Source organism: Physeter macrocephalus, chromosome 6 (genome assembly GCF_002837175.3).
Source record: "Physeter macrocephalus isolate SW-GA chromosome 6, ASM283717v5, whole genome shotgun sequence".
Taxonomy (NCBI): domain Eukaryota; kingdom Metazoa; phylum Chordata; class Mammalia; order Artiodactyla; family Physeteridae; genus Physeter; species Physeter macrocephalus.
The window spans coordinates 5,302,995-5,316,455 of NC_041219.1; the positions used below are offsets into that span (position 1 = coordinate 5,302,995).

The 13,461-nt window shown below is 43.2% G+C and overlaps 1 protein-coding gene across 3 annotated transcripts in view; it reads right to left on the bottom strand.

Moving 5' to 3' along the window:
* Positions 1–13,461, bottom strand: part of CPM (carboxypeptidase M) — a 92,473-nt gene that overhangs the window by 42,901 nt on the left and 36,111 nt on the right. The window contains exon 3 of one of the 3 annotated variants that reach the window (XM_055085191.1): positions 6,486–6,579. The exons of 1 other annotated variant lie outside the window; for it this stretch is intronic. In XM_055085191.1, coding sequence (XP_054941166.1) covers positions 6,486–6,500 — 15 coding nt within the window. In that variant the 5' untranslated portion in view covers positions 6,501–6,579. Of the gene's footprint in view, positions 1–6,485; positions 6,584–13,461 lie in introns of all 3 variants that reach the window. One more of the 3 variants, XM_024122890.3, reaches the window with a different exon arrangement.

Here is a 13,461-nt window from a genome sequence, read left to right on the forward strand (position 1 = left end):
TTGAAGAATAGATACATGTACATGAATCACTTTGCTGCACACTTGAAACTAACACAATATTGTTAATCAACTATACTCCAGTATAAAATAAAAAGTTAAAGAAAAAAAAGATGGCAAGAACCCAGAAAGCAGAAAATAAATTCTCTATCAGTTTTTCTTCAATTCAGTCAAGTGGGAATTTGTTAGATAGATAAAAACGAGTGTTCTAGCACTTCTAAGGACAATTGGAAAAAAACTTTGAAGCAACAATCCACAACTGGGTAGTGTATTGTGCGAGAGTGAATTAGAGCGTAGTACCAACACTTCAGCTCTCCTAATGGTAGAGAGTCCGTTCTGGAAATGCTACACTGTAATGCAGCTTCTGGGGGAAAATAAACCTGTCAGTTCTGGGGCTCCACATGGTGTGTTACAGACTTAATTCAGTTGTCTTAATGCCTAGCTAAATCCTTCATCTTCAAATATTAGCCTAAATGTTACATTATCTAGCACACTTTTCCATGGCCTCCCCAAGTCGGGGTTCCATGACCTGCCTAGGTGGTCCTTTAACTCTCCTCACCTGTGCTCTCTGGATAGTGCTCACACATATTACAATGGCCTGACCGAGCCTGACTGACCACCCCTACCCCCCCAACTCCACCATCCAAGGTTTGACGGCAGGGATCCTAACCAGCTTCCTGTGTAGCCCTGGTATCTCGCCCAGCTCCTGGTATATCATGTGCTCAATAAATGACTGCTGGTTACTGTTGCCAAATCCACTACAAAGTTATGACTATTCTGAGGAGGAACTTTCTGAAAACATGAGGACTTAGGTTCTCAGTGAGAGGGGATATACAAATGATCAAGTTAGTTCATTGCAAGGACATTCAATACTGAACACACTTCACAGGGCTGGGGGCCAGCAATTCTGATCATGCCAAGGACTCGACACCCTGGTCCCCCGGACCACCCTCACCAAAAACAGGAGATGGAGAGAAAGAGGATAATTATATGAGGAACTTAATACATGCTTAAAAGGAATTAGGCACTTCGCCTGGAATAAGGATTAGTTTGGTCTAAATGCAAAAGGAAATAATTATCCAAAGCCATGCTGTGTAACTGAGGACATTTTGTCATCATTTGGGATAGTGGTGGAAAAAAGGGCTTGAGAAGTGGCAAAAGCTTTGTTTTGTCTTGTTTTAGTAAGTTTGGAAACTCTACGGCATGTTGACTACACAGCCCAAGATCTTCCAGGACAGGCACAATTTTGGATATTATGTCCTGTTGTTCATGTAGAACATTAAAATACCCTCTAAATATAGACATTTAGATATACAAACTACTGTCTAAATGTCTCTTATACCTAGAAGGTGTGCAAAAAACCATGTTGCCTTTATTTTTAGGTTGAAAAATATGATCACTATTATCCATATTTTTGCAATGTTTTTCCTTTCCATTATGTACCTGGAATCCAACAAACTATAAATTAATGCCACCAAATGTGAAATTCTAAGTGTGATGTGGATATTTCAGAACTCTATACCCAAATAAACCATCATAGGAAAAATAATTCATTGATGTTTAAGGAACAGAAGCTTAAAAAAAAAATCTCTAGAAAAAAAAAAAGAATCAGAATTGGCAATTCAGTTATGCTTAACAGACATAGACTGAATACCTGCCCCCATACTTAAAGACCATGGGCCCTGCAGTCAAGGGAACCTGTGGACCCAACCTCTCACCTGCACTTTGCAGGCTCCTGGATTAGCTTAAAATTCCAGGCACCCGACTTTCTAAACACACAGTCATGCCTCACTTGGATACTTCCATTAGACAGGGATTAGAGATGTCTTAACAATCTAGAGATTGCCCAGGTATAAGATTTTCTTTCCTGCAAAAATTTTAAAACATGGGATGGCAGATAGGCACAAAACATAGAACAGGGAGGGCTTGAGGAAGGAGCAAGGAGTGATTTTCCAGGCTTCTCTCCTGCACCCACATTTAGGCTGAGGGTACTAGATGTTTCCATTTCCAAGGGATGGTCCCAGCGTTCATTAAATCTCTGATTTTAGATTATAGGTAATAGTTTACTACAAAGCCAGCCAGTAGCAGAATGATGTGTCGGGGGAGGGCAAGGGGGACAAAGACCCCGCTCCCAAACGATGTGAATGTTTGTGGAGCAGGGGAATGGCAGAGAGCCCCGCCCAGGGACCTCTGGTCTCATCCCTCCCAGTGAATAACAAGGATTGGGCCTCATGTGTGCACACACTGCCGATTAGGAGCCTGTGTGAATGACACCCGGGACTGGAGCTTCTACAATTCCACACGCTGATGTGTGTACAAACAAGAACCTGGATAAACCAGGAAAACACCTGCTAGTCTTACTAAAATGAGAAAAGTTAGAAGCTCAGAAATGTCTCCCTCACTCTGAAAAAGCATGAACAGCAGGTGACAAAGGTTTATCAAGGACGGCGGGTGCTCTTTCCGTCGGCTCCCCCGTGTGACTCCCCAGCAATCAGGGAGGGGAGGCGGGCAGCAGGCATGAGACAGGGACAGAGAAAAGTGACATGGAGATGCGCACTCCAGTCTTACTCTTAAGAGTTTGCTACGCTTTCACACGGTGAATGAGCCCAAATCTTCTAATCAAACGGGGCTGGAACAACTGGGAATCCATCCAAACAAAAATTAATTTGAGATAGATCATAGATCTATATGTAAAAAGGAAAACACTAAAAACAGAACGTTCCAAAAGCAGTGGAGGGGGTCAAGGAGGCAGAGCCATAGCTGGGAAAGGCTCACTGCTCAGGCTCTGATGCAGGCCCGGAGGACCAACAGAAACCTGCATTCCCTTCCTGGTCAACGCACTAACAAACATGCCTTCTACAGAAGCGAGCAAAAGAAAGGCCGCCCACAAAGCACTTAGTGTAGTCCACGCTCAGTAAATGTTGGCTACTGTTACTCTTTTCTTGTCGGCGAGTGCTGTATGGAGGGGAACTTGCCAGCCTGATCGATGCAGCATCGTGAGGACATGAGCTCATGAGAGGGTGACTGAGAACAAGAGGAATACCATACAAAACCAGAGGAGGTTTGACTTCACTCTTTTGTAACAATTCTCATCTGACAATGGGCTGTTTCAAGTAGATTTTGCTCCCCTCAGTGTGCTTCATGCATTCTATTAGCCAGGCTAATTAGCCTGGACCTTCGGCACCAGCCAAAGTCACCCACCTTTGCGATTCCTAAGACACACAGTAGCCAAAAATGTTTCACCTGAATCCCACTAGCCTTTAGATTCAACTTCCAGTTTGAAGTAAATAGAGGGATGAGAGGCACAAAATCGATGATATTATAAGGAAGGAAACAATCCAAAATGTGGGACATTCTGCAGGACACACAATGGATCAACGTTCTCGCTTAAGTCTAGCATCATTAAAAGATTCTTTAAATGCTAGATTAAAAGAGATTCAAGGGATATGTCCACCACATATGATGCATAATCTTGGACAGAATTTTGAATGGACACTTCGGGGGACATTTTGAGGACAACTGGAGAAACTAGAACATGGGATATAAGGTAAAGATAGGATAAACATTTACTGACATGAAAAGGTAGCTTGTATTAACTGAAAAATGTTACAAAGAGCAAATTAGCATTGCTCATTTGGTGAAACTGCACACACAAAAATATCTGGAAGGATAAATGGTAAGGAATCGACAGTCCTAATTTGTAGAAGGTCAGTATACGATGTTTTCTTTTTGTTTGTTTAATCGGTATTTCTTCTAAGATGTACATATGTTGATTTTGTAATAATAACAGGTTATTTTTAATTTAATAAAGACCCGATTCTAAAAGAAGGCATCACGAAGTAGGTGAAAATTCATGGGGGGAAAATGGTGTGTGTGATCAACACAACTGGACCTTCCTGATGGTGTTGCTGTTCATTGTTGCCTGGCCATGGGGTTAAGTGTGGGAAACACACACACACACACACACACACACACACACACACACACACACACACACACACACACCCTGAGGTGGGGTCCAGGGAAAAGAGGAAACATTTAAAAAATACCGTGGTCAATTCTGTCCACCACACTACTCGGTACACATATGACCCCTGCTGGGCTTCTCCACGTGAGAGCCACAAACTCCTAGAAGATCCATGGACCCTGAGATCAGCATTCAAAGTTTGTGCCAGAATAGCAAGGAATCCAACCAAAGAAGGTTAAGAACTACTGCCCCCAAATATTATCTATGTTGCTTTTTCATAGTGGGTTCTTGAAAATGCTCTTTCAATTCCAAAAGGTCTAAGAGAAGAAGGATGAGTAAGGTGATTAAACCTTCTAATCCAAGTGACCCTTTTGCTCCTGGCTTATGTCACCACTTTCCCCAGCTCCTAGTGGCTCCAGGAGGACAGAACATACAAGATCTAAATTCAAGATAATAAGTTTCTCAATGGCCCCCAGAGCCGCCAGACACTGCTACCAGCTGGGACACACAGGGGATAGCAGGACTTCAGGTTCCCACAGCCGAAACACACTGGGACTTGTCCCTCTGAGTCATCTCAGTCCTCAGCATTCCTCAAAGAATCACAGTGAACGAGAGAGCCCTGATTTGATGGGATACATTAACTACCTGGAGGGCAAGATGTCAGAAATTTGGGAAAGTACAAGTGAATTCAGGGGTGAGTGAGAGGAAGGCCTCTTGCTTTTCTTTGGAAGTTTCAACTGAGAGGATTAACTTCTGAGCATCAGGCTGCAAGCTCTGAAATGCCAGGAATTCAATAAATAAGCTACTGGAGTCAATGTCTCTTATTAAAAATGGATCCCACAGGACCTCGATCAATTGACTAGATAGCAAAAGAGAAAGGAAGTCTGGGCTGCTGTCTGTCATGAATAGTTGTTTTCTTAAAAACAACTTTGGTCAGACTCCCAGCAATATCAAGCCTTTTCGAGCAAAACCCATTATGCTTAAAAAAGTAACTTCCACCCACCCCCAAATCAGGTTCAAAGACCAACCACTCTCTCAAAGGCAAGTGTTTGCATCTGCGCTCCAGTGACAAGAAGTTCCCTGGCTCAGCAGGACCAGGACGGGTTGAGCAGCGTGCCTGGGAAGGGCAGAATGTGTGTGTGTCACGCGAGGTGGAGCCTGTTCCTAGAGAGCCCGGGGTTGGGGAGGGTTAAGCCGGGACAGGAAGCCCAGCGTTCGAGCAGCGCATGCCACCCATGCTACTGCAGACCTGGAAGTGTCGTAGCAAGTCAGCAGGTTATACTTATAGGAATATTCTTGTTCTTTGACATTCCTTAAAGTTAAGTGTGTTTGCTATTCCTACGTCAATTTTCTTTACTGTCAAGACTGGGCACCATCTTTCCCTCCCACTGGATTGCCCAGTTGTGTGGGGTTCTGGGGAACAGAAGATCCTGCAGTTGTCATATTCTCAAAGCACTCTGAGGAAGAAAGGTGAGAAATGGAGAGGAGCATCTTCAAATGCCTGGCAAGAATGGCTGGGCAGGCAGGCGTGGCAAAGGGTATTTTGCAAAATATAAAATAACATAAACCAAACCAAACAAAACAAAATAAAAAGAGAGTTGATCCCCAATAAGTTGGAAAAGAGGCAAGACATCATGAGGGAATTTAAGGGTTTCTTTGAATGATGGGGATGACAGAGCCCTAAGCTTGATGGTCTAAACCAGGGGTCCCCCAATCCTGGGCCAAGGACTGGCACCGGTCCACAGCCTGTTAGGAGCCGGGCTGCACAGCAGGAGGTGAGCGGCGGGCAAGCGAGCAAAGCTTCATCTGTATTTACAGCCGCTCCCCATCGCTCGCATTACCGCCTGAGCTCCACCTCCTGTCAGCATTATGGTGAGTTGGGTAATTATTTCATTATATATCACAATGTAATAATAATAGAAATAAAGTGCACAATAAATGTAAGGCACTTGAATCATCCCGAAACCATTCCCCGCCTCCTCCCGGTCTGTGGAATAACTGTCTTCCATGAAACCGGTCCCTGGTGCCAGAAAGGTTGGGGACCGCTGCTCTAAACTTGAGCATTGAAAACGCCAAGTGTTAGATGAAGACAAAGTGACAAAAGCATTCAAAAGGCCAGCTCCTAGGAGTCTGGATAGCTAGTTGGGATCTGATTGTTTTAGTTCAAATAGAATATTGCTCCTCTGCTGGGTCACCTCGATGCTGAGCAGGAGATGGGGAAAACCAACACAGGCAGGAGTTCGGGGACTTGCTGGCAGTCCAGAGCTGGGGCACTGTTGCTCTTCCAGACCCCAAACAAAAAAAGTTCCAGTTAGCTGCACAGGGCACTGGGTAAACAACCAGATGGCTGTGCTGGTTTTTGGAACCCGGTTCCTTCAATCCTCTCAGAAGGCCTCACCAGAAGACCTTTCCAGGTTCTTTGCTACAGTGTCTGCTGCTTCCTTTGCATTTAGACAGAGCACAAGAGACCCGAGGGGAAGCTTCTCTGGTGACATGTCAGATATTCAACCCATATACCTACCTCATCTCCATGCATATTTGCCACGTATTTGAATTCTGGAATCCCGATTCTGTGTTCGTTTGGGAAGCGTCCCACAATAAGAACCCACAGGTTTCTGCCTTTACGGGGAAGAAGAGTATAGAAAAATGAGTTGTCTTTTGAAATGACGAAGGAACTCTGGGAGAATGAGAACAGTGAACAAATGATGCTGCTTCTCCCACCTGACGAATGTTTCACCACCTCAGTTCATGTGACTAACGCTTCCTTGCTTAAAACACTTTTAGTTTCCAAAACCCTTTCAATTTAGCACAAATATTTAAGTTCTTATTCTAGAATGTGACTTTTTAAAATCGAAGACTTATTAGGCTATGTAGATCTTATTTTTCCAAAATGTTTATATAGTTTGCTCTGAATTTCTGGTGCTTTATAGACACGATCTTGCTAATTCACACAATTACACAAAATTATTACTGATAGTTGATAGGGAGGGTGCCATAACTCTCAGTGCAAGGAACGTGAAGAAAGCAACAGCAAGAAAATATGTAACTCAGAAGGGAGATTGTTTTTACAGTAAATCCTGAGTCTTGTCATAGTCAAATGCTCATGTAACACAACCTCTCAGCAATGAGTGTCCTTGATGGGCATGAGTCCTGCCATGTACACCGGGAAGCACAAGCCATCCTAACAATGCCTCAAGGGAAACTTCTAAGTCCTAACTCTGCCATAAATGGTGTGATTTGGGCAAGGGAGGACAGAGACTCAAGACTGTTGAACATCTGCTCTAGGCAGATGTTACCATTGCATCTCTGGTTCACGTTACCTGAGGCAATCCCTTGTCCTGACCCAGGGAGATGGATTTTTAACCGGACTTTACAAATGAAAACACTGACCTTCAAAAAATATTAAATAAACTGCTTATGATCACACAGCCAGTAAGAGGCTGTGATTTGAGCCCCAGAGCCAAGACCTGAATCCTGGCCTATGTGACTCAACTCTAGGGCTCCTGCCACCAATGAAAACTGCCCGTCTCTCAAGAAGGTTGGTGTCCTAATCTGTAAAATGAAGAGGTTTCTTTTGATTCTAAAATCATCTGGCTCTTTTAATACAAACACTTTAAAATTAGAGACTGGGGAAATATTTGATATCTAGCACCTAGATATAAAGTTCACATATCTGTGACAGCTAAGCCTTCTGTGGAATTCAAGAACCCAGGAAAGCAGTTTAACAGCAGCTCGTGGGCTAACGTTGAGTGGATTTCTGCAGAATTTCAGGTGTAGTTCCTTCAATCTGGGGGGTCCAATGGGCTGGAGAATACCCAGTTGCCATAAGGAATCCAGGGAGAAGCAGATACTGGACTTGTCTTTTTCACCATTTATTGTTTTTTTAGAAAGGTTTTTGGTTTTTTTTAATAAATTTATTTTATTTTTGGCTGTGTTGGGTTTTTGCCGCCGCATGCAGGCCTTTTCCCAGCTGCGGTGAGTGGGGGCTACGCCTTGCTGTGGCGCGCGGGCCCCTCACTGCGGTGGCCCCTCCCGCTGCAGAGCACGGGCTCTGGGAGCACAGGCCTCAGCAGTTGTGGCAGGCGGGCTCAGTAGTTGTGGCGCACGGGCTTAGTTGCTCTGTGGCATGTGAGATCTGCCTGGACCAGGGCTCGAACCTGTGTGCCCTGCATTGGCAGGTGGATTCTCAACCACTACGTCACCAGGGAAGCCCTCACCATTTATTCTTAATTATTCTAACAATTATAGGGAAATTCGTCTTGACAGGGTGATGCTTTAAATTTAGTAACTGCAGAAATTGTCAGAAAACACCCCCAAAAGGCAGTCTATCTGATTGGTGCCACCTGTTCAGTGCAGCACACTCACATCATTCATTTACACATCCATTTATTTAGTACTACTGTATCCAGGCATTTAACCAGGTGATTAGACCCTACAAATAAGTCACACTCTCTACGCCCAGTGAGTTTCTGGTCTAGTGGAGAACAGCAGCGTGCAAACATCATTACACTAGACTGTGACATATACGACCTTAGAGTGTGTATAAGGGACTGCTGTGGCTGTGAAATAAACGAGGAACTTTTCCCAAGGAGTGGGATCATGTAAAGCTGTACAGATGTAGGGCTTTAGAGCTGACTTCTAAACCGAGTTCTGAAGAATGACTCCGAGTTAGTCACGTGGACAAGTACACGTGATTGTTAGTCACGTGGACAAGTACAAGTGATTTCCCGCCAGAACCGCTGCATCAACCAGAACCTTTCATCCCCCTATAGTACCAATTCTCAGGTCATCTAGGGCTTCAAATCTACCAAGTTAATATTTTCACGTGAAGCAAGGGAGAGGTTTTTCTGAGCTTTTTTTCTATTAATCTTGGCTCTTTAGGTTTCCTTCTGGGGAATTCTTTTCTGTAGCTATTAATGCTTTTAAACCTAGAATAACCACAGATTTATACAGAATATGGCCTAGTTCCCTCACAGACAAGGGAAAAAATTCAGTATCATCTCAACATAATGTTTACTAGTTGTTATATTTCTAACTCTGCATTTGCAACAGCTGACCTGTAATATAAAGGATAGTGTAAGACAAGAAAAACCTGACTTGACATGGGTATCCAATATTATTTGGTTTAAGGAAGGAGGGAAATCAAACCAATAAAACCTAAGTGAAGAAGTACTTGGGTGGTAACTCAATCTCAATTTTGGCTCAAATGGCCTCTAAGTAAACCGCAAGATGAGAAACTTACCTTGAATAACCTCCATGGCACAAAGTCTGAGAATGAAAACCTGGAGATAGTCACCAGAAATGACAAGCCTCTTGAAGTTTTTTAACCAGCCTCTCCAACGAACACTGGTTATCTCTGGCTTAGACCAGAGTAAACGCACAAAGGACAAACCGTTGACTTTTCACAGCTTGATTGCCAAGGTGAGGGTAATTTAAATAAGATTTTTTTCTGCCAAGGTTGGACAGGCTGCCTTTATTCTTCAAAGTTCCTGCTAATACCAGGTGTGCTCAAGAGTTCTGAAATGCTCGGCCACTTTCTCTTCACTACAAAGTAGACAAAACCTGGATCCCAGGATTTCAGTATCTATATCCAGGAACCCACTCAGAGCCTGACACAAAGCCCAGGGATGTGACATGGTGCCCAACTGAGTTTGCTTGTAGGACCAGGAAAAGTCTTACAATTCAGAAGGATTCACAAAGATCCACAGGGCAAGGAAACAACGCTCTAGGCGTTCAGGAGAAAGTAGAAGGAGAAGCTTGGTAAATGAAGTACAGCTTCAACAGGTAGAAATGGGAGGAGTGTCATTCCCACATCAGAATCGCCTGGATCCTTGGAAAAACATCAATCCCTGAGCCCCATCTCCTAAATCAAATTCTAGGGGGAGGGCCCCAAACCCGCACTTAACAGGCTCCCTTGGTGATTCTGAGGCCCATTAAAGTTTGAAAGCTGCTGATTTTGAGGCAGTGAATATCCAGATAGATTTGGGAGGCAGTGGATCTTGAGGTAAAATCATCTCATTTTCCATATAATCATGAACATGTTTCTATATTAACAAATATACTTTGACTACATCTTTTTAAATGGCTGCTCAGTATTTTATTACACAAATGCAGTACCATTTATTCAACCAATGTTCCATCGTTAGGTGTCCAACTCTAAGTAATTTAATGTAAATTACAGCATGTCCACTCAAATTACATAATTTATAATGTAAAAATACTTTATCATGTTAAAGAAATCAGAATGCATAATTATTTAACTACAACCATATAAAACAGACTGTTCATTAAAAAAACACCATGGAAGAAAACAGATCCAAAGCATATAAAGCCTTAAATGAAATAATGGGTGAGTCCCTACAAGAACTGAAAACTGCACATTGTCAGTAATAAGGGGCTAAGTGATAGGATGATAAAACCAAGTACTTTTTTATTTTCTCACTTTTCCATCTTTCCAGTTTTTAAAAAATAAAATACCAAATCTTATCATTTATTAAGTTCAGAGACTGTGCCGGGCACTAATGCTGCGCACTTTATAATACTTGATCTTTACAACACCTCTGTGTGCCGGGTAATATCCACAATTCATTGATTTAAGTGGAAGAACCAGGGTTCAAACTCAGGTCCGTCTGATTCCAATATCTGTGTTCTTCTGATGACGCCAGGCTGCCTCAATCTCCCTGAAAGTACTAGGTAGGCCAGGGCCAACCCCACCCTGGGGGGAAAGTTCCCCGGCAGTTCTTTCAGCATGGCGCTGCCATAATTTGCGCCTGGAGCAAGTTCCAGGCTGCTACCTGGCTCTGACAATTGAGCCAGAGCAAGACACCCGAATCGAGGGCTACCCTACAGGGACGGTCCATACTGCGTGTTGGCATAACGACCCCATCAGACGCTCTCTACTCCCAGAGTTTCAGCGGGACATGCCCAGAGAGAAGCGGAGACGCTGCGTGGGTGGCCCGGTCCCAGGAGCAGAGCTGCGGTGTCAATGAGGCTGGTTGTATTCATGATGCTCCGATCTCCAGGGTGATGGATCAGTTGTTTCCTAGACTTCCATATTTCTCTTTGTGTCCTTACAATTACCCTTGGACCTAAGTCAAACCTTGGGGGAGCTTTCTCAATGCATGAGTTTGTGACCTCGTACATAGTGGGAATAACAACTCCATTGGCAAGGCTGATGTAAGACTGGCGAGTTCCTCCTGCCTTCCCTAAAAAGAAGCCAACAATCTGACACCAAAACTTCAGTCTCACTTAGGTATGTTCCCATTACCACACACACAAAGAGCTGAACACAGCACGCAAAGCCCTATTTCAAATAATGTCCCAGAAGAGCTGAAAAATTGCAATGACTGCAGTCAGGTTAAACACTCAGTCTCCAAAGTCATGTGTCCTTGGGCTTGGAAGTGGAGGAAGAGGTTCCTGCTAAGTGGCTCTTGACAAAAACACAACAGACGCAAACAAAATGGGGACAAAAGTCTCCAGATTGGCTGTGCTTGCACGGTAGTATGACTCACAGCTCAGAGCATTTTACATATATTCACCTAGCCCTGAAACCACAAGTAGTAGGCACAAAGATTACACACAGGTGGATGCCATCTTAGGGAAGCTCATAAGGCCATGGCTCTCAACATGTGGTCCCAGGACCAGCATCATCAGTGTCACCTGGGAACTTGTTAGAAATGCACATTCTCAGGCTCCACCCCTAGGTGCGGAGCCAGAGACTCTCAGGGGGAGAACCAGCAGTTTGTGTCTTAACAAACTCTCCAGGGGATCTTCACGCACACTAAAGTTTGAGAACCAAAGTAACAAGGCATGGTGCAGGATAGTCTATTCAGAGCCAGCTCTGTTCTTAACCACTAAGCAGCACTGCTTCAGGCACCTAAGAGATGGAAAATATCAGAGAAATGTGAACCTGTGCCCCAAGCTTGCCATGTCCCATTTCTGGTGTTGAGATTTTTTTCTGTCTCCCCTTGGGAGAATTGGAAATGCAAGGAGGAGGTTGAGAGGATCCTATGAGGATGGTTTGAGAAGTTAAAGCTATCATCTGCTCCCTTTGGTATGCAAATCTCAAATTGGTTTGCCAACTGATGTACCAGTTTGTCCCCAACTGCTCTCTATTCAAAGACTACAGGCAAGGCAGTCCCACCCATCAGGAAGCTTGCACAAGCCTCTTAGATAGCCTCATCCACAAGAGGGCAGACAGCAGAAGCAAGAAGAACTACAATCCTGCAGCCTGTGGAACAAAAACCACATTCACAGAAAGATAGACAAGATGAAAAGGCAGAGGGCTATGTACCAGATGAAGGAACAAGATAAAACCCCAGAAAAACAACTAAATGAAGTGGACATAGGTAACCTTCCAGAAAAAGAATTCGGATAGTGAAGACGACCCAGGACCTCGGAAAAAGAATGGAGGCAAAGATCGAGACGATGCAAGAAATGTTTAACAAAGACTTAGAAGAATTAAAGAACAAACAAACAAAGATGAACAATACAATAATTGAGAAATGAAGACAGCCTAAGAGACTTCTGGGACAACATTAAATGCAATAACATTCACATTATAGGGGTCCCAGAAGGAGAAGAGAGAGAGAATGGACCAAAGAAAATATTTGAAGAGATTACAGTCGAAAACTTCCCTAACATGGGAAAGGAAATAGCCACCCAAGTGCAGGAAGTGCAGAGAGTCCCAAACAGGAAAAACCCAAGGAGAATCACGCCGAGACACATAGTAATCAAACTGGCAAAGATTAAAGACAAAGAAAAATTATTGAAAGCAGCAAGGGAAAGATGACAAATAACATACAAGGGCACTCCCTTAAGGTTAACAGCTGATTTCTCAGCAGAAACTCTACAAGCCAGAAGGGAGTGGCATGATAGACTTAAAGTGATCAACAATCTAACATATAAATATATACGCAATTTAAATTGCATAAATATAACAATTTAAATATATATGCACCCAACACAGGAACACCTTGATACATAAGGCAACTGCTAACAGTTATAAAAGAGGAAATCGACAGTAACACAATAATAGTGGGGGACTTTAACACCTCACTTACACCAATGGACAGATCATCCAAAGAGAAAATTAATAAGGAAACACAAGGTTTAAATGACACAATAGACCAGATAGATTTAATTGATCGACGATCCAAAACCTATGGTATGCAGCAAAAGCAGTTCTAAGAGGGAGGTGTACAGCTGTACAAGCCTACCTCTAGAAACAGGAAGAATCTCAAATAAAGAATCTAAAGTTACACCTAAAGGAACTAGAGAAAGAAGAACAAACAAAACCCACAGTTGGCAGAAGGAAAGAAATCATCAAGATCAGAGCAGAAATAAATAAAATAGAATCAAAGAGAACAATAGCAAAGATCAATAAAACTAAAAGCTGGTTCTTTGAGAAGATAAACAAAATTGATAAACCATTAGCCACACTCGTCAAGAAAAAGAGGGAGAGGACTCAAATCAATAAAATTAGAAATGAAAAAGGA